Source organism: Alligator mississippiensis, chromosome 11 (assembly GCF_030867095.1).
Source record: "Alligator mississippiensis isolate rAllMis1 chromosome 11, rAllMis1, whole genome shotgun sequence".
NCBI lineage: Eukaryota > Metazoa > Chordata > Crocodylia > Alligatoridae > Alligator > Alligator mississippiensis.
Genome location: NC_081834.1, coordinates 45,588,465 through 45,610,112, shown reverse-complemented (window position 1 = coordinate 45,610,112; position 21,648 = coordinate 45,588,465). Strand labels below are relative to the sequence as shown.

Here is a 21,648-nt window from a genome sequence, read left to right as displayed (position 1 = left end):
AAAAATGTTGAGCATAGCCGCTCTATTATTTTTCTGTAATCAAAAAACAAGTGAAAACTAAGATCTGGCATTTTCTGAAGGGGGCCTCGAGTCTATCCAGGCGTGTGTTGCCTTGAGTCTAAAAGGTTGAGAATCACTGATCTACACATTGCTATATAGATATATCGCTGACCCAATCTAGAGAATAAGGAAGACAATAACCATTAAAGGACTCTAAAATGGCAGAAGTGATTGCAGAAGACAGAGAAGCTGAAGCAGGGGTTGAAATTAGCAGGGCAGTGTTTGAAATACCTCTTGCTGGCAGAGTTTTAGCATATTTATTATTAATTTCTTAGGCAGCTTGCTACAGCCCAGCCAGCTATCCAGCTGGGATTCATGAAAGAGATTAAAAAAAAATACTAGGGAAAGACAGAAACATTTTATAACGGAGCAGTGGGTTGCACATGATTCCCTTTCCCCCCACCCCTTGATGCTAACATGGGATCTCAAGAAAGTCCCTGGTCTAATGACTGTTCATCACAGAGGCTTCACAAGCAAATTTTCTCTTCCCTCTGCCTCTCAGCATTACAAAGGACACTGTGGAACTCTTCATTTTCTCAACCCTGCATTGATACGCAAGAAAGTCTCAGGCTCATTTATCAGAAGTGTCTTTTCTATTATTCATTTGGGGCTGTTCCTCTCTCAACTATTCTTAACAGCTGAATGCTGGTTTCGTTTCCTGCTGTTTTGGGGGAATCTGACCCAGAGACTTGGATATTATTCTCACAAGCACAGAAACTTATGTCTTTTTATGTGGATGGCTTTTCATATCCATATATTTTTCCCTGAATTTATTTGATGCGTATCTTTTCACATTCCCAACTAAAGAAATGTAAAGACTAGTTCCATGCTTAATTTTAATTCTGTACTGACATTTCCCTGCCCATGTTCTAATTCCATCATGAATTTCAAGCCCTCCTATGCTCAGAAATTAATAGTAATAGCCTGTACCTGTCTTTCAGGATTTGCTTTACATAAAAAAAATGTTCTACATGCACAGCCAAGAATTGCCTACCACAGCATGATGATGCACCATTACTTTCATTTAATTTACTGTCCCCCGTTCTGCATGAAAGCGAGTAGGTGGTTCTAGCTGACCACTCAGCAATGAATTTTTGCTAGACAGGAGAATACTCTCTCTTTCAGCTCACAGGGTGAACAGTTTGAAAAATTACAAAGGAAAGTGCTATTTTTTTTGCATTTTCAAGCTTCCTGCTAACAGCCAAAAAACAGAGTTCCCTTATTTTTGCTTCATAATTTTACGTTTCCATTACAATATCATACATCTTTCCATATGAATACATCTACCAAAGGCAGCATTCAAAGAGCATCAAGATGAAAAACCCTCTTTCCAAACTGTGCTGCATATGTCATTGGATCTGTAAAGTGCCATGCTTTTCAGAATCAACCCCAACCATAGCAATTCATGATCTCCTAGGCATATTTGTTAGAAACAGGGGGGATAGGTGTAAGCCAATTAACAGTGGAATACCCAAAATCAGGGATTGTTGATAAATCTGCCTTAAAAATGGGCACATGTGTAGAATTCCAAGATCTGCAACTTACCAGTTTTCTTCTCAATATATCGTTTTCCAGCTTCTCGAAAAGCGACCATAGCCCTGAAAAAAGCTCTGAGGACTGCCCAGCGGAATACAGCCACTGGATCAATCCCTATCATCCCACAGATGAAGGCATTCTTGCTGCTTCTCAGTAGGGCTACGATGTCTGGACGCATATGATCTGTATTTTTCTCCCGGAAATCCTAAGTAGAGAGGGGGAAAAAGGCAGGGGGCTGGTAACCAGCATCCTGTAGTCCTGCATGCATGCAGGTTTGAAGTTTGACTATTCTTGCAAGACAAATACTTGTTCAGGAATTTCTCACCATTCTTCTCCATCCAGTAGTTCATAAAATGTTCTTGCTCTGAAAAACTCTCGCATCCTAACCCCACTGGTTCTATAAAGCAGATATTTTTAAAACTGGTGCTTGACTTCGCAAACTTTTAATGTCATTCTGGTATGTGTTTAAACACCACCGTCACTGTCAACTATGCCATTTTCTGGAAAAACGGATCTAGATGTCAAAAGGTAGTCTAGAGGAGAGGACCTAATATTCATGTTGACGTGAATGTAAATGAGGTCAGTTATGAAATAATGTGCAAGGATGTTTTAAAAATGCCTAAGGAAGTTAGACTTCTAATTAATTTAGGCACTTAAAAACATTCATTTAATAACAACACATCTAATGTGAAAGATAATGCAATTGACTATTTACCAGATACAACACAGCTTTTCCCCAAAATCAAGCTGCTGGAAATTGGCATGTGCATTATAAATGAGGAAATACAGTAATAGCAGTGTCTGCCTCTGCCAGAGGAAAACAAAAGTAATGCTGCAGTTCTGCAGGTTGGGCTCCCTAGCTGCTGACTTGGATACTTTCTCTCTCCCCAACCCCATCCCACAGAGTGCTATAGAAGCTATTACTAAGTAACTGCAACTTACAACTATTTTTAAGGAAAGATTTTTTTTTCATTCTACCTTTCAAAAACAAGGGACATGGCTAACTTAGGGGCACACTATATGTAAAAAAATATGGTATTTCTAACATGTACTATGTGAAAAATTCTGTTTGAGCTCAAGAAACACAGCCCAAGAATCTGGCAAAGCGATGCAATCCACACTTTTCCTAGACACAAGGCACCACATCTGTATGGGGTTGGTACAGTTTAATTGAGATAAGGCGTTCTTTTAGCAGAAAATCATTTGAAATGGCAGCTGGCAATTTAGGGCATCAGACAAGTTAGAGTGACCTAGAAGGAAATCTCAACAAGCAAGGAATGTTTGTAAATTTGGCGGTCCGCTTTGGCGTTTCAGCAGACACCTTCTACATAAACTTTGATGAAGTACAAGAAATTTTGTTTTATACAAGGACTGATACAGATTAGCTCTCTGCAAGGTTATTGGGGGGGGGGGGGGGGGGGGAATGGAAAAGGGCCATGCTACACAGCATACCTGGATTCCTTCACTTCAAGGCAAACGAAGGAAGAAAAATACTACCAGATATAACAAGAGTGATAATTTTGGGATCTGGCCCAGCTGTTTTCAATGCATAAGCCAGGGGAGAAAGTAGGCAGATACCAAACTGGCTCTGTATCACTTCTCAAATCTTTTTGCCATCAGGGAAGAAGCAGCAAGAGGAACCACACTGGAATATCAGAAGCAGCAAGCCTATGGATCCACTGTTGCTGCAAATGAAGAAAAATACTTTCTGCTTGCATACAACAATTTGAGATGACCACAGTGCCCATGCAAGCAACAGAGTAGCAATCCAAAAAAGAAAAGAGTCCATGTTCCAGTGCACTCCATTGCAAAACCCTGACTATATCAGCAAATGAGCTGAGAAAAACCACTAGGCGCCAACCACAGCAAAACTGTTCTGGTATTAATCTTCTGTACCGTCTACCAGCTCTGGCTGTAACAAGGAAGGCATTTCATCATGACCCTGATAGCTAAACTTTCTGATGTCACATATGGTGAAGCATAAGTAGCTGATGGGTTGATTTGTTCCTAACTTGACCCCAAGTTCAATTAAATCCAAAAATGTGGAGGTATTGCCCCTGAAGTGCCGTAAATACTTTTAGACAATTTTGATCACTGTCATCTTTTATTTAAAGGAGTTTCAACCTGGAGTCTAGGAATAGGTATGAGGTATCAGGAGGGAGAGTGGCCACATCGTGATAGGAAAGGTGTTTCAGTACAGCAGAGGTTGAGAACCACTGATCTATGTATGTGTAATACATAAAGCGTAGTAGACACTGTACAGACAATGACAGTTCTTGTTGCAACAAAACCATAATCTAAGGACTAGTTTCTGCAAAGATGTACACATGCAGTTAACTTTACACACTAAATTATCCTAGAGGACATGTAATCTTAGGTCCCAGGTACAAGCTTTGGCCTTCCATTTTATCTTCCACATTCATCCCCAAATAACTCTGTAGATGTGCCCTGTGCTCTCCACTTTTGTGTCCACCTAAATAATGTTCACAGGTTAGCAACTATAGTTCGTTTAAATCCAGGGTATTTTGGCACTATTCTCTGCATTACGACCATCATATTGTACAATGCCCCCCATGTAATAAACTAAATTAATCCCTACTGCCTTCTTCCTCCCCTTATTTCTAACTACATCTCTGCTTCCTACTGAACATTTTTCTTCTAAATGTGAACTCTTCCCTCTCACCCACTCTTTCTCCACTCATCAAATGGCTTCCAAAAAGTTTTAGGAATAAATAATTTCTTCTGAACTCTACCTCTCAGTAAAACAAAACTGATCTATTTTTACCTGTCTGTGCTCATACCCTTGGCACACTGGTTTCCAGTTTAGCTTGTAAGCATTTCAACTAATGTCGGTGCCAGTGAACAGCTATTGTGACTAACCTTCACGCCATATTTTACTTTTCCAGCATAGTGCTTTATGATAAAAGCAGGCTCCATCACAGCTGGAAATTCAATGTAAGAGTTCCCCTCGTGCTGACGTTTAAACTTGTCCAGTAGCGTCTGGTTTGTGGCTTGTGGAAAACTGAATAAAAAGGAAAAAAATTGAAGGCAGCTGTGAAGTCAGTCAAATCAAAAAATCCCACACTCTTATTGATAGACCATAAATTGGTAATCAAGAACATCCTGCTTTATTTTTGCTGCAGTGACAGGTATTATACCAGCACTGATCTGCACTTGGTGTTTTTATGTTATAATTTTGCTGGTAAGGCATTATGCAATATACATGTTTTCGGATGAAACTTCCAATTGCAGATACCTGGTACAATTAATTGGGTCCAGAATCAGTCAATTACAAGAGCATAATTAAGCCCAGAGTTAGTTATGTGCAATAAATGCATTCACAGTAACGTGCTAAATCTCAACACCAGCAGACTCTCCCTATACCTGAAGAAGGGTGCTTGTGCCCAAAAGCTTGTAAAGAACAATTTTTCCAACCATTCAGTTGGTCTAATAAAAGACATCACATTTACCCAAGTAACTTTGTTTGCCTGCGTCCATAGACCAACATGGGTACAACCAACACCCCCAATACCTGTATTAATATGCACCTCAAATGTATTTGTCTTCAGCCTTCAGGCTCACAATGTAGACTGCATGGGTACATGGTATATCTACACATCTAGGAACAGTAGCCTTTATTTGCAGCCATAACTTTAGTATTTATGCTTGACAGAGCCAAATAAGGAGGAAATATTAAAATGATTGAAGGAATGCAAAAAAAATAAAGTCACGATGCCTACTTCCATCTCACACCAGTCTCTCTCTTCTGAACTGAAGGGAGTTGCTCTCGATTTAAATAATTATAAGGAGGGGAAGAAAATCAGAGCAACAACCAAGTGACAAGCAACTAATGGCCCTTGGACATTGTGTATTAATTCCTTTTGACTGCAATGAACTGAAATTGAAAAAGACCCTTTGCCACGTTAAAAAAATAGAAGAAAAAATGTAATTTTGTAAAACCTAATTTCATTTAGCCTGTAGTTCAAAAATAGTACCCCAACCTGTCCCCTGTATTTGTGCAGGGTCAGGATCCTTGGCCGGCAGATCTTTCCCTTGCTGTAGTGCTGACTTTCCCAATCTAATCATTTGGCAATGCTCAGTATGTCATTTTTACTGCAGATCCTGAGGTCATAGGAGGAGGGTGGGGAGGGGGCAGGAGAACAAAGATTCATAGATGTTAGGTGAGCTGCCTGCCATGGATCAGGAGGGTCACTGTAGGTCTTTGAAGGAAGAGAATGGGAATCTCTCAAGTTAGAAGGTGGGCCCCATGCTTTATCACTTGGTAGGAGAAGCTGTGCTACTTATAAAACAGTATGGGAGGAACTTTGCATGTACATTCCTATTGAGGATCTTTTCGATTTAGAAATTTACATTCAATAGATTTAGGTTACGCATCCCATGAGGCAGCCTTATAGACTAGCTGCATCGGAAGCAAGCATAATTAACTAACACTGTGATTTAAAAATGCACTGAATCCCTGTGTGCATGCACACTCATTCAGAAATAAAAATAACCTTAGCTCACTTTGGCTTAAGTTTAGAAGCAAATGAATAAGGCCACTTTATTTCTTCATAACATTACTCACACTGGGGCTTAAGGCACTTTAATTTATCCACTTGAAAGTAATGCTTTTAATTAATTTGGTTTAATTAATTTGTCCCCAGGTAGACATGACCCAAGACAAAAACATGGCAGAAAAAAGGACAGGGCTAAATAAAGGGTACTTTTGAGGTTCTTCCTCACAATGAGGAGAATCTTTTAATAAATAAAGCTAATAACTAAAAATGTTAAAGTATGGTATTTCTAAAAACTACTAGTCTTGCTATGTTGGAAGCAAGAGGTTAAATTAGGCAAATAATTGGAAGGGCTTTGAAATGATGACTATGTAGAAACAGACATTAGGAATTTAACTCTCTCTCTGGAAAACATTACTGAGACAGATAAGACTTCAATTGTGTGACTGGTTTCTAAGCAAATAGTAAAAAAAAAAAAAAGGAGAGAAAAGAATTTCAGATGCTTCCCCTTAGCAGTATCAAGCTAAATCATAATCTCTTTCTCATTTAAATTTTTCGTCTGACTCAAATAATTCAGGTAAAACAACACAAAGCCTTGGGTTTGGTGGACATTTGATAGCAGTCACTGCGCCCATCAAAGCTGGTTCTTACTCACTTGCTTTCCTCGTCCAGCAGGTGGAGCAGGCCTGTTGGTTTCTTGCTGATGAGGTTTATGCAGCCAGAGTTATCTATATAGTCTATGTTGTGCCAGCTGATGCCTTCAGCTCTATATTCCTCCTAGAAAGAGAAAAAGCAAGAACTAAGTTATGCAAATAAACTGGTTTTGAGCTTGCACAAAAACTAGAAAATTTCCAAAATGAAAGAGAAAAGCTAGCTTAGAAGGCAAAGAGATTTAAATGATGGAGCTGAAAAATGAAGACGCAAAGGAAAGTTTAACGTGTTCAACACGCCAAATCTTTCATGTGCACCCACAGAGAATTTTAATAGAACACCAAGAGATGCGTTTCCCAGACAAGAGCAAAACCTGAAAATAGAAGTTTCAACGTTTTGGATGGACATTCAGACATAACATCTTAAAATTACAAGGAAGGGCTGGCTCTTGGGATGATCCTCCACCGTGATGTTTTTCTCTGCACAAATTAAACACCACAGGACACCTTACAAATTCAAGCCCATCTAGTCTCAGAACTACTTTTGAGGCACAAAAGAAGTGGCACTTCTAGATGGAAGAGATTGCCTTTGCATCTCAAAAGAAAAAGAATACTTATATAAGCCTTTTTTCAAACAGCATGATTTTTCAGCACAGAACATCACACCTACTGAAGAGGTACATGAAGTACCCCTCGCTCTTCCATGTCTTCCTTTTTTTCTGCCTGGCTATTCCAGCATTGTCTGATATGCTTGCATTTCACTCACAGGTTGACTGTTCACATTTGGAGCCACCAAACCCTAGCGAAATAAACAGCCAACACAGCTCAGCAGGAGATATGAGCTACTTTGGTCTATTTATTTAGATAGGAAAGTAAAATAAAAAGCCCTTACTGTTTCCTTGGGCCCCAGGAACTTGGAAACATCCCACTCAGGACTGAAACATTGTCACAAATAAGAAATAATATCTAGCCTTTGATATCATTTGCAACATAACACAATCTCAGTAGCTATTCCCTGCTTTGGACAGTATTTTACTGCTTTGTTTGATAACCAGTCATAATCTATCCCTTTATACATCTGGTATTGATAATGTTGGATGTTATGAAGGTGTGGGCACAGATCTTGAGCTGATATACAAATCGGTACAGAGCTATGACACGCTTCTTCCATTGAGGCTCCAGCCCCCAGTTTATACTGGGAATAAGCAGAACTGATCCTTTTACAGGTCCTATCCTCCACTTATTTATATCCAATAAGGGGCTGATTCCCCCACCTTTTGGAAAAAAGAAATCTCCTTTAAATTAAAAGAGAATATACCAGATTTTAAAATGAACCATTTACAGAACCCTGCTATATAAATAAATGCCAATGCATATGGAGGGAAGTACATTTAGTCTTTTCATAAAGTATAATCTCCATCATATGTTAATACAGTAACCTTTTACAAGCTATTTTCTCTCCATGGTAGGACACATTCTTTAACTGCAAAGCGTGTGCATATGCAGCTGCATACAACAACAAAACAGCAGAGAATCCAGCCAAGTTTTTACTGTTCTGTTGTGAGAGGTTTGATGATGACAGGGCTAGTCACAGAAAAAAACCTGCCATAATGGTCCCCGGCAGCACAAAATGTTATCGCCTTTCAGCTTGCTCTTTTATTAAAAATGTATCCTTTGTTCCTATGCTTTCCGTATTATTACATACATCTTTAAGAAAAGGAACTTAATGTATATTTTAAAAGCTTTTTCTTAAAGGTGACCTGAATATATATATTTTTTAAATGAATAACTAATTTAGGTACTGAAAACCCTCCAGTAACCAATAAAGGTCATTTAATGTACAGTCACTTAATTTCTCTCTAGCTAACAATGCATGCAGGTATTTCTAAACACACATACCTGCAGAGTTCAAAGCCTAAGAAGAACTGTGAACCCCCCTAAACCTTGGGAAACAAACAATGGTCTTGTTCTGTTCCCTTGAAAAATATGTATGGCCTGCCAATAACTCCTGATATAAAAGTGATAGAGACCATTTATTTATTATATGTCATGTACACACAAACCCGTACCACAGGAGTACGTGTATATATATATATATATGTACCATCAAATAGGAGTTGTTATATAAATATGTTAGATCATTGGCATTTTTAACAATGATGATACAAGCTTATTAAAGTATAAGATTTGCTTTGTTTTGTTCTGTTCTTAACAGAAGCTCATAAGATTAAGACTTTTTATATGTAATTTTGGTTCAGTATTACAGATGCACTCAGCCAACAGTTAAAGCTTGAAGACCTGCCCAGTGCTTGCAAACAATTGCAATTCAGCTTCCACATCCATTTATATTTGCCTTGCACTATTTGCAATGGGATTGGGGGTGGGGCAGGAAAGAATTTTTCCATTTTATGAGCTAGTCTATGACTTGGAAAAGCAAACATTTCAAAATTTCTCGAAAACTGAAATTTTAAAAACAATTCAGTTCAGCTCAATTTAAATGTTTTATCTGGATTTCAAGGTGTTTTTAAAACATAATATAAGCCAAAAGAAATGTCAGTGATATCCATTCTAAAATGAAACTGAAACACCCTATTCTAAAAATATCAAGGGGTTTCATTTTGGCCTCATCATCATGCTTCATCTCTTTTTTATCCTGAAATGGAAATGCATTGAAATTGATATTGTTCTGCAAAATGTTTTGCTTTCAGTGAATTGGCATTTTCTGTCACTAGTTTGTCTTGCCAGAATACAAACCAGCGCTACCACTGCCATGTTAATACAATCATAACAAATGCAAAGTAATTAGACTAGATACAATAAGCCATAAGAACAATACACACAAAGGATTTTGATGAAAAAAACCCACTGAAGGCAATGTATGATGTTGCATTGAAATCCAACAGTTTTTATACTCAAAGATCCCTGTTCAGCGAACAGCGGAAACCATATTATAGCAAAGATATCAGAAATCAAAATACAAATTGCTTGTAAATTGCAGGTAAATCTCCCTTTCTTTTTAAATTTAAAAAAAAAAAAAAAAGCAACATATCCTGCAGACAAATAAGGAAGAAACTTCAACAGAAAAGCCCTGCCAACCTTGTTGGAACATAAACTTCTTCACTAAGCTCAAGCTCTTCCTGTAAAAGTGCATAACATCATTTATCAGCCGCCTGCTTCTGACAGCAATTTAATCAGATGCAGCATATATGACTTTCAGACATCCATTCAGTGTAGGTTTTTTTCTACTGTACTCAGAGCTAAACAACAGTGGTATCTACTGAGGCATTTTGCTAAAAGAGAGGGAGAGTTTGAAGGTGACTAGTGCATGTTACATAATCATGAAAAAGGTTTCAGCATAAAAAATTTTGCATGAATAATACATAGACAGTTGCTCTATTCCTCGCAGAACAGTCCATCCTTAAACTACTTTGCAAACATTAGCTAACTAGTCCTCACAAAATCTTAGTAAGGGGAATAAGTATTCTGTCTATTTTACAACAAGGGAAATTGAAGCAAGCGGCAAGATTGATCAGTTGAAAGTCAATATCATGCTAAGAGAATGAGAAGTCAAGTGCTTCCTGGGTTTTGATTATGCGCTCAGACACTAGCTCCTGTGACTGGTATAAAGTATATAACCCAATGCAGGCATCTTCAAATTCGTGTTAAACCAGACAATGGCTCCAGACTAGGTGCCTGCAACCTATGGGTGGAATCTACCCTTCCAAGGAATCGGATCCAGTCTGCAAAGCTGATTGCAGGAGCAGTTTAGAAGTGGGAGACGTTGGGGGTAGATCAGCATGGAAGAGGATGAGGAAGAGGGAAGCAGCAGCATTACAGTGGGAAAAGGGGGAGGAGGAGGAGAATGGCAGCCTGCCTTTGGACTTTGCTTCACGAAACCATCCTCCCAAAAGATAGAGGACTCCCTGCTCTAGACCCACAGGATTATAACAACGTAACCATGTGTGTTAAGCAGTTAAAATAATTTAAGACTATTTTAGGGGAAGGTTCCTTTAACATGTAAAAATGGAGTTTACCTCCACATAGGTTACAACAGATAGCTCACAACTACCGTTAAGAGAAAAGGAACTTTTTTGGAACATCTGGGGAAAAAAAATCACGGAGAGACTGTTCTTCCTATTTTAAACTAGATAAAGGGCACAGTTCATAGAGAACAGATTCTTGTCACCTACCACTCTAGCCATTTTTGCAGAAGGATGGGGAGGTCTGTGAGGGGAAGAGCAATGGTTGCCATTTATGACTTCACTTACAAAAATGCAGCCTTGGCTCCTATTGGGTTTGAAACTGTTGCCAAAGGCTCTTTGGAAGCAAGCCAAGATAACAAAGCAACAGTTCTGTAATGCATTTTTCATGTTCATCTGGAACAACCTTCTATGCAGCAGGACTTGCTCTCTGAGGCTTCATAATATGGAAAGCATTCATTACATTTCCACTTTCTTAAAAAAAACCTGTGCATGAAGAAGTATGAGAGAGAAAAATTAACTAAGGTAAGAAAATAGGAAATATTTTTTCTTGATCTTCAGAATACTGAATGAAGCAGCTCCAAATAAAACCCAGATGAACTAGTAAGTTAATAGCACTTGCTAAGTGCTGTTACGATCAGCTGACTTTTCCCATTAATACTCTCTCTCTCTACCTTTTTAAAAAAACTTTTCAAATATTTGTTATTGTGATTTATTAACACGTGATACTGGCACAATCAGGACTCTACAAAATTGATTGCTTTTTTTTTTTTTTTTTTTAAATAATCCAAACACTGAAATTTCCACAAGTCTGATATTAGGTATATAATTAGTCAGTACATTTGTCTTCTAGAAATATTTTTAGTTCATATTTCTATTTAGTTTTTTAGTTCATTTTGATGTGACAAAATTAACACAAACAAATTCTTTAAAAGTAGTGACTAGTCATTTGGTATTTCTGGCCATTCTGAAACCAAACAGCTTAGAATTTCATGTGAATTTAGGTGCAAAAAGCATGCGTTACCAACACTGAAAACCACAGTCCTGCTTATCTACAGATCTGCATAGCATAATTAAAAGCAAAATAAGATGCTCCCTGCTACCTTATTTTCAGTAATCTCACCCACTGACCTAAAGATGCCACTGTAGTGAGTACAGAGATCACTAACTTAATGAATTCAGTTTTCCAGGATACTCCTCAGAGCAGTGCCCACAGTAGACATGGAAAAATGATGACCCTGTGGTTAAGACATTGGGCTGGGACTATTTATTTAGGTTCAAATCCAGCTCTACCACAAGCTCCATGTGATCTGAAGCAAGTTACACAAACTGGCTGCGCCTCAGTTCTTCATCTATAAAACAATGGATAATAATAGTTCCTTTTCATCACTGCTTTTTTATAATGCAGATTATTGTTTCACTGCTTTTCTTATTGTGCTCAATAAAGACTATAGTTGCTACCATAAAATAGTATCTGAATGCCTACTGAAGTCCCCATCCAGGTTGCTTAATTTTGAAGCTGAAATTTTCCAAGCTTTCAGCCATTTGTATCTCCTTATTTTAAATAAATATCTAGAAGCTAGATAAAATGTATTCAGTGCTTTCCCTAGAACATTTCTCTAGGCTGCAACATGTAATGATAACAGGCTCCATTTTATAGTGCATATTACGATATCTGAAGCGGTTAGTATTCTCTTGTCTAGATGGAGTTTCTTATAGATTTATAGATTTCATAGACATTAGGGCTGGAAGGGACCCCGGAAGATCATCGAGTCCAGCCCCCCACCCAAAGGACAGGAAGTCAGCTGGGGTCATAGGATCCCAGCAAGATAAGCATCCAGTTTCATCTTGAAGGTGTTCAATGAAGGCGCTTGAACAACCTCCGGTGGCAGGCTGTTCCAGACCTTGGGGGCTCGGACAGTAAAGAAATTCTTCCTTATGTCCAGCCTGAAATGATCTTGTAGTAGTTTATGACCATTCAACCTCGTCATCCCTTGGGGCGCTCTGGTGAACAAACGTTCCCCCAGATACTGGTGGTCACCCCTGATAAACTTGTAGGTGGCCATCAGATCACCCCTGAGCCTGCGCTTTTCCAGGCTAAAGAGCCCCAGGGCCATTCTTGACCATTTCTGCACTACATCATATCTGCATTGAAAGCAAGCGAGTTTTGTAGAACAGATGTATGGTCATGTTTTGAGTCGTAAGAAAACCCATGATTTAACTGCACGACTTTCTTGGTTTACTTAAAGGCACAGCTTTCATACGCTTAGAAAAAAATGGTCAACACTCCTGCTTGTGGATAGAAAATCTGAAAGTGGAAACAAAAGAGAACATTAAACAAAAAGAGAGAAATAGAAACAGCGTGACACATGGTATTTAAAAAAAAGTCAAGATTTTTTTAAAGTCAAATCTACTGATTGGTTGGGGGGTTGTTTGTTTTTGGCTCATTTGGGGGTTTTTGTGGGAGGAGGGGGTCTAAACTTGTGAATATCTGAATGCTCTGTTTAGCAACTGTTTCCACTGATGCTGAGTCAAATCACAAATAGCTGCTGATCTGATAAAGCGTCAGATGAGAGAAGAACTTATTTCAATTTTCAGCTTCATTTTGTTGATGCATTTTAATGGTATTCTGTGCAAATACCATATTTTTCTTGCTATAACACTCCTGAACAAAATACAAACCTTGTGTTTGAAAGGCAGAATAAAGGGGAAAACATCTTTGCTTGTTTTTGCAACTGAAGCCTCTGCTGGGAGTGGGGTAGGAATGGATGTCCACAGCCAGCAGCTAGGGACACCCACATGAAGCCCTACTGTTACTTTTACTTTACTGTATTTCCTTGCTTATAATGTGCACCCCAATTTCCAGCAGCTGAATTTTGGGAAAAGATGCATGTTGTATGCAGGATAATATGGCAAAAATTCAACTAAACTTAAATATTCCAGTGTCGTTTTCTTTAAATGCTGGAAGTAAAAGAAGCAGCTACATTCTTTTAAAATCAATAAATGCAATTACAAGAAATGTATGTATAGAGGAAGGCTTGGTAGATGGCAGGGTGTGTAATCTTGGTAGATGGATAGACTTGGACTCTTCCAAATGTGACCCTAAAAATCTAGTTAGAATAGCATGTGCATAACATTGGTCTATGCATTATGGTTTGTACCTAGAAATGTACTGAAATAGCTACTTCAAAATAATAATTCAGAATAATTCTCCTATATGGTTACTGTTTTTTCAGAATAAGAACATTTATCCCCAAGGGCTAAAATATTTAAACAATTATTCTGGAACAGTTATTTTAGTTCATTTCCATATACAGATCAACCCCTTGGCTATGCATACTGCAAAAGAAAAGTTGCAGCATCGTCAAAGCAGGGTAATCAGGAAACTTAAAAATGTAATCAGAGAATGCTCCATAACTCAGGGAGAAGACCCATTACAATACTGATGTTGCATTTGTTTCCATCACTTGTACAGATAAAATACACCCAAGCTTTTTTCACAGCCCAGGCCCCATTTTAACTGAAGTACTAGATTCTGGTCTGAGCCTCTCTTTGAGGCACACTGGGAAATACCCAGTACAGCAAAAACTACTTCATCAGTCCATCATCTTCATCAGGCCCACAGTAAGAACAAATGCAGGAAGAGGAGGGAACTGGTACAACCACTTGGCCACTACTGTCTTGACAGCACAGAACAATTTTGAAGTGTGACTACAATTATATTAGAAATCAAACAAGTGCCCAGCTGCCTGCTGGCCTAATGACTTGCATGGAACTACATAATGAACAAAGTATTGATGCATCTTAGCTGCACCATACAATTGGTTTCTATTTTGCAGGAGGTGGGTGGGGAAAATGCTTGTGATTTTTTTTTTCTTAATCTCATCTCTCACTTCTTGTTTTAATCCTTGCCCGCCCTTTTCCCAGTGGACTCTGGTCTCTCTACCCTAGTCCCTTTGATCTCTTCTCCTACTGCTCTGGCATCTAGTCCTCCTCTTCCCCTAGACAATCTTTGTCCAGTTGCCTAGTTATTTATCACTTGGACATTCCTCTCCAACTAGATGCCTCTATCCTATCAGCAGCCCTCGTCTCCTCTTTGGCTGGGAGCTCCAATTCGACTGATGGGTTGGTTTATGATAAAACGGCTCTTGTTCCACATATAGTAGGCATTGTTCCTGTCTGCCTTCGCATACAGTCAATCTCTTTCCAATGATCTTTAGATAAATTCTTCCAAGGAAATGGAGCCAGGGCCATGCCATCATTGATCTTAGACAGTCTGTGGACTTCAGTGTGAAAATCACTGATACAGAAAAGCAAGCTGTATATTTTATAGGGAAAACCTAGTATTATATTATAGATGTTACATTGTTTTTGTCTGATTCTTTCATTGTCTTACAGAACATTTTTGATGATTTAATTCTAAGTTACTTAGTTGAGGTAGAGGTTGGGGGGATTGTTTTCATTTAATTTGGTTTTGTTTTTGCCAACAACTGCATATAGCATGTTATACTACATCTAATGTCATACCTGACTTCTGAGCAGGGCAATCAAATTCACAGGCACAGGATTTGCCTGCTGTGGCAACTGAGGGTCAATGTGCAAAGTTTTGATATAAGTAAATTATACCGGAGGTGCTTAAGGTTTCCTTATAACAAAAACAAAGACAAGATTAAGGTGACTGGTAACAGGCTTTGGTAAACAAACACAAGCTTGTATTAAAACAAAATAAATCACTGATGAACAGGTTGTACTAGTTAAATTAAATAAGTTCAACTTCAGGCATTTAATTAAACCCAGTGCAATTCTCCACAGAAGTAAGTTCAACATTTCAGCCTTACAAGTTGCAAAATAAATAAATCTTCCAAAATGCAATACCCTGGGTCTTCACTGATTCTTCCTCAGAAACAGCAGCTCTACAAGATGAATACACTCATTCATTTTAATCACTACCTGCACTCCACACTAATGCCTACTTAAATGTCAGGCACCTGATATCTTGCTTTAAAACTGAGCACCTGTCTTAGACTTGGTCAGTAGTAAACTAAACCTCCTGGTGAAGATGCAGCAGGAGTTCTTTGGCATGGATAGCTTAAAATGGCTCCCCAGACCATAAATTATATTGGCAAAAAGACTTTCAGAGATTTCAAAGACATTAGGGCTGGAAGGGACCTCATAAGATCAATTGGGTCCAGCCCCATGCCTAAAGGACAGGAAGTCAGCTAGGGTCAAAGGATCCCAGCAAGATAAGTATCCAAATGTTTCTTAAAAGTTTCTAGAGTAGGTGCTTGCGCCACTCCTGGGGGGGGGGGAGGGGGGGGTGCAGATCTATTCCAGGACCTGGGGGTTGGAACAGTAAAAAAGTTTTTCCTTATGTCCAGCCTAAAATGGTCTTGTAGGAGTTTGTGACCGTTGGACCCTGTCATCCCTTGTGGTGCTCTGGTGAATTTTGCTGCTGGAATTAAGCTAAGGCTATTGCAGGTATAGACGTGTTATACAGAACTGCAACCATAACTTCCTAAAAAGGTGTCTCGTGCAATCCTGGCCAGGGCTTCCTATTTTTGGCCTCCTAATTCTTTTCTCAGGTTTCCAAGACCTGGCTCCACTTTATTTCCAGGGACTCAGACTGTGCAACAGATAGTGTCCTGCACTGCATGTCTGTTGAAGAACAGAACTACTTTGGCTCTATGCTGAGGCTTGAAATTGGACAGAAGGAGCGAAGCGTGGAACCAGAACAGCATACTCAGTCATTTCAGAGGCTAGCAGCTCAATACTGCTGGAATACCTGTTATTTTCCTATAACCACATGCAGTGAGAGAAGCTATTGACCATTCTCCAGCTAACCTGCATAGCAGCTATGTGGAGATTTATGCCTCGTAGTTCTGAGACCATATACACCAAAGAGCCTTCGTTGTTTAGCTAGGGTAACAGGACCACATCTGCAAAGCCCCCTTGTAGAGATGAAATAAATGCAAACTGTCGCAGGGCACCTCGGTGCCTGCTCCTAGAGAGGAGAAACTGCCAGGGAGAAAGCCCTGGCAGAGCCAATTGAGCACAGCTGCGGGTTGCGGGAGCAACTAAGCAGAGCCAGCTGCCTATAGGGGGCAGGGCCTGGCCCTTATGAAGCCCAGGGCTGAAGCCAGGCTGGCAGTTCTCTGCCAGCAGCTGGAGAGGCAGGAGCTCCCTCAGCTGAGATATGGAAAGGAGCATGACTTGCAAGCACAGCTCGTGATAGCCCTGAGAGGATGGGCACTAGGGTTTAGCCAGGGGGCTCTAGGTTTGTGTTACTGCCAGGAGGCTTGAGTTTGTTTGGCTTTGTTATTACACCCGGAGGCTTGGGTGAGGCTGTAGGGGTTGGAGGAGGCCTCAATTATAGGGACCCCAGAGAGTGTGGGGTGCCCTAGCGCCAAGAGGGCGCATTATTTGCATAGCGCCAGGGAAGGCGCAGCTCGCACGCCAGTGCGTGAGCGACTGGCAGCGAGGAGCGCGGCCAGTGGGTTGCGGGCGCAACCGGTAGGTTGCAGACGGGGGACCGAGACCCCGGATTGCGTGCGGGGTACATAGACCCCAGCCCCAGGGAGAGGGGCGATCTGATTGAGAAGCCCCGTGGGGGCACGGCGAGCCCCAAAGAGGGGGAGCGCCATTGTATATGATTGAGAAGCCCCAAACAGGGGGAGCGCCATACTGAGGAGCCCTAGAGAGAGGGGCAATTACTGAGGAGCCCGAGACGGGCATAGCGAGCCCGGCCGCAGGCTAGTGCGGTAACACCCCTCAGACCGAGGCAGGGCGCTGCGGTTGCCCCGAGAAGACAGGGAGTAGCAGCGCGGTGAGCCGGGGTCAGAGAGGGTACCCGTGCGGTTGGCCGGAAGGGCCGGGGCCCACTAGGGAGTCCCTGAGCGGGACCGTACCATCAGGGGAGGCCCAGTGGGAGGCTGGGCACGAGAGAGAGAGAGAGCCCAGAGTGGGCTACACTATAGAGGAGGCCCGGAAAGCGGGCGTACAGACCTAACAACGTCTATTACATCTGCGAGGCTTGGGGCGTGGTATCGGGAGGTAGGAGCCACGCATAGCCCATAAGGCTGGGGTGCTTGGGTAGCACCCATTGTACGGGGAGACCCACGAGGAGTCCAGGAGCTTACATGCCCGAGGAAACACAAGGCAGCCTCCCTATTACATATTCCATCAAGACGTGGCGGGCGAGAATGGAGGGTGCCCTCGGGCTGAAGTAGCGCGGTGAGAGGGCCTCAAGGAGATCACGGCCCTCCGAGAGGACCCCGCCGTGACACAAACCATCTCCCTGAAAGACAAAAACCGCTCTTCTGTTGCCATAGCTGCACCCTGCCAGAAGGATTTGCTGCCATCCCTATACTGGGAAAGATCTGGAGCATAGATCTGGCTTCTCTAACTCATCTGCAATGTTCCAACAAGGGATATTAATCCCCCTTTCTTACCACTTGGGAGAAAATAAATTCTTGATTTCATCAAATAGATGGAAAAAGCTGCGGTAGGAAAGGAAACATGGCTTGGCTTAAGAAGATAGGACAACACCACCTAGTTTGCCAGCCTGCAGTGTTTCAGCCTTTGAGCTAAGAAAATCACTTATCCCAAGTCACCAGGTTTATCTGAAACTTGTGACACAGGAATATACTGGTAAGGCTTAAACATGCACATCATTGAAAGGCTTACAAATAATTAGGTCAAACGTTGAAGTCGGTGTGCACACTGCTAATTTAGTCAAACAAGCCCTAAGGCACAGCATGTATTAGGCACAGTGGTAGGCAGAATCTGGAATAAAAAAAAATCTACAGAATTTGGCAGACTTTTTCTGAGTACAGTGCAAATGTCTATCTTGGCTAAATGGCCATTAAAGATGCATAGGATGCATCTACAACTGACCTGAAGGTACAAACATCTAGACAGAGAGGGGTTGTTTGTTGTAATGAATACTGGGTACATTTAAAAAAAAAAAATGTAGGCCGAACAAAAAGAATCCAATCTTCCTGATTGGGAAGTGAGAAATGATGGAAACAAACTTGCTGTGGACATGACCCATCTGGAACTGTTACAGTTCACCATGCAAAGACTAGCAAATCCCTCTAGTTTGATGGAACAGCTGGATCAACTCTGCATGTTACTAATCCTTATTTGAATTAACAACTTGAAGTACGGAGGCATTCCTAATCTACAGAAGAACCGGAGGAAAGTGTGTCATGAAATAATAAAAACACAAGATCAACAAGTTTGGGGAATTGGCTCTTGCTGGAAAACAAAACTGATATGTGCATATGCCTGTGTGTTTGGAGAAGGATGCAAATTGCATAAACTACTTTGACAGGATGTAAGGTCTCCACTGCTGCATGTTTGATTTTACCTTAATCTTTCATTGTTTTAAATCTCTGATGAGGGAAGCGTATTACTGCATTTTTTAAAAATCCATTACAATCTTTTGGATAAAACTAAAGTCCTAACAAATGGGGTCCAACAACAGTGAACTTCACAACAAAAATGAGCACTGAATTACACTTAAATTCCTATTTGGAATGCACCCAAAGAACAGGACATAGGAGAAAGGACACAGAATATGTTTTAATTAAGATTCACATGCTTCTTTCTCTTCCTCTGGTTTTCTAGGTAGGATGAACTGCACTCAGATACTTGGGCACCTGTGGCTTTGCATTCTGAGATAAAAATCAGTACTGGTGTGAGGAACTGACTTTGCAGAAGGAAGAGACATGCTGTCCTGCATCTCCCTAATGCTGTGTTTCATGCTCTCAGGCCTGTTGTTGGCCCCTACCTATTTTAGGTTTTACATTGCTCCCTTCTCCCCCATTTTAAGAGACTCTACCTCATTTTCCCTTCCAGGCAAATAATCACTTAAGTCATTGTACTTATTTTGGTAGGCTTGTTTGTTCTACGATATTATTCTGGGAAGAACGTTGCCAAAGCAGTGAACATCATCTTTGGTTCTGGGGAAAATCCTAGCTCAAAAAGAAAGGTTTTTCAGAATTGCCTAAAACACTGTTTCCTTCTGGATTTGCCCAAACTACTAGCTTATTCAAGAGTGTGGTTCTCTCATGCAGGAATACTTTTGTCCCCAGTTCTAAAGTGTTTTGGTCCTGGACCATGCAAGCTGTATCATGCAGAGCAACAGAAGAATCTCATCAGTCCACAGACTGAATTTCAGTCTTTATACAAAGTGTAACTTATGCCATTATTTGCTTTGAGGACAGAGTCCAAGGCCTTTTCACGAACATCTCAAACTGAGAACCCTGATGAAGACAGACTAGAAACACTCATGTGATTTCTGAACAGTATAATCAACAACAACTTCCTTGTGGAGTCATTAGAAAACCTAGTTTTATTCAATTAATACAGACCTGCATGGCTTCAAGCTTGATTTTAAGATGACAGACCACACTCAACTTCATGTGATACAGATACAGGATCAGTCAAACAGTGTCCCTGGGTATACAGAAAGTGGCTATGCAGACAAAGCATTTTCTATGAAGATAACTAATTCTGAACATTTTGATCCTTTCTGGAATGTGTTAACCTTTCAGGGACCCTGTAAAGCTGACTTCCCCCCTTCCCCTACTGTACATGAGTTGAAGGCAAGAAGGTAGTTAGAAGAGTCAGGTCTATTGTTCTAATTATGTGTACATAAAGCTATGGGGTGAACAGTCCATGATATAATAGCTGAGGATATTTCCCTTCGTATTTCACGTTTCAACTTTGTAAAAGCACAGAAATTAGATGGGCTCTTAACATACAATGTAATCAATACTTGTTTGGCTAGAATTATTTTCAAATTAAAGAAAGCATGGTTTGAATCCTAGAAACATGGAATGAAAAAAATACAATACTTAGAGCTGCTTGACTAGATGAAAAAATAAGAGAAAAACTAATTAATTTACATCCTTCCTGGCATGAGTCTCAGAGATCTGACATAGTTTAGTATACTTCACACTTCTGTCACTTGGACATGCTAAGGGCTTGTGCACATAGGAAAATTATTCCACAACACAGGTGGGTGTAAATTTAAGGCAGAATAGTTCTTCCAGAGTACCTGCACACATGGACATACTTAATCTGGAATAAGTGTCTAGAATTACTCCTGAATAGTTGTTCCTGAACAACCTGCATACAGACAGAGCAGTGTTTGTGCTTGGTGATGAAGATTGCTCTGTCCTAAAGCAGTCAGTGAACAGAGCCTTTCAGTTTTCTATTTAAGAGGTTCATTTCCCTGAAAATTCAACAGCAACTTCCAAAGCAGAATGATGACCCTCTGTTCCTCCCATGCCCAACACTACATTTTTACTCTCAGACAGCATTTACAATCTGAGGGACTAGTAAATAAATCTCCTTTAATTCTCCTCACAATCTGTAGCCTATTTTCCCAGCTCTTCCTGCACTGGGATTTAAAAAGAATATAAACAAGTTCTTAAGCCCAATTTTTAATATATTAAAAGATAAAAATAGCTACCAGTGCAAGCTTAAATTTTGCAAACCAAAACATATAGATTGTTTCTCTTTTGGTAGTTAGTCACAGATTATGTTTCCTGAGGCTCTTGTATTGCAGCTTACTGCCAAGACTTCACATTCAGACGGCTGGCCAAAAAATCTATGAATAGCCTCTCAATATGAATGTGGTCAGAAAATCCCAGCAAAATGAACATTGTTAGTGTTACATTTAAAAACCTAGTAGAAAAGAAGAGCACACTATTTGTTCCAAAATAAATGGTTAAAATAATGACCATTAACACATGGGGAACTGAAAAGACTTGCAAAACAAGTAAAGATGGGGGGGAGGGAAATAAATCTGACTAATCCTTTCTTGATCATACATGGCAGGTTTTATGCACTGTCACACTTGATGGAAAGATTCACCAAACTCCAGCATTTTTGGTACCT

The 21,648-nt window shown here is 40.3% G+C and overlaps 1 protein-coding gene across 7 annotated transcripts in view; it reads right to left on the bottom strand.

The window, feature by feature from the left end:
• The window catches only part of MYO9A (myosin IXA), a 392,893-nt gene that overhangs the window by 80,531 nt on the left and 290,714 nt on the right, over nt 1-21,648 (bottom strand). For all 7 annotated transcript variants that reach the window (XM_019499347.2, XM_059714929.1, XM_059714932.1 and 4 more), the window contains 3 exons: nt 6,766-6,887; nt 4,477-4,618; nt 1,606-1,801 (listed from right to left, as the gene is read on the bottom strand). In XM_019499347.2, coding sequence (XP_019354892.1) covers nt 1,606-1,801; nt 4,477-4,618; nt 6,766-6,887 — 460 coding nt within the window. The remainder of the gene's footprint in view (nt 1-1,605; nt 1,802-4,476; nt 4,619-6,765; nt 6,888-21,648) is intronic.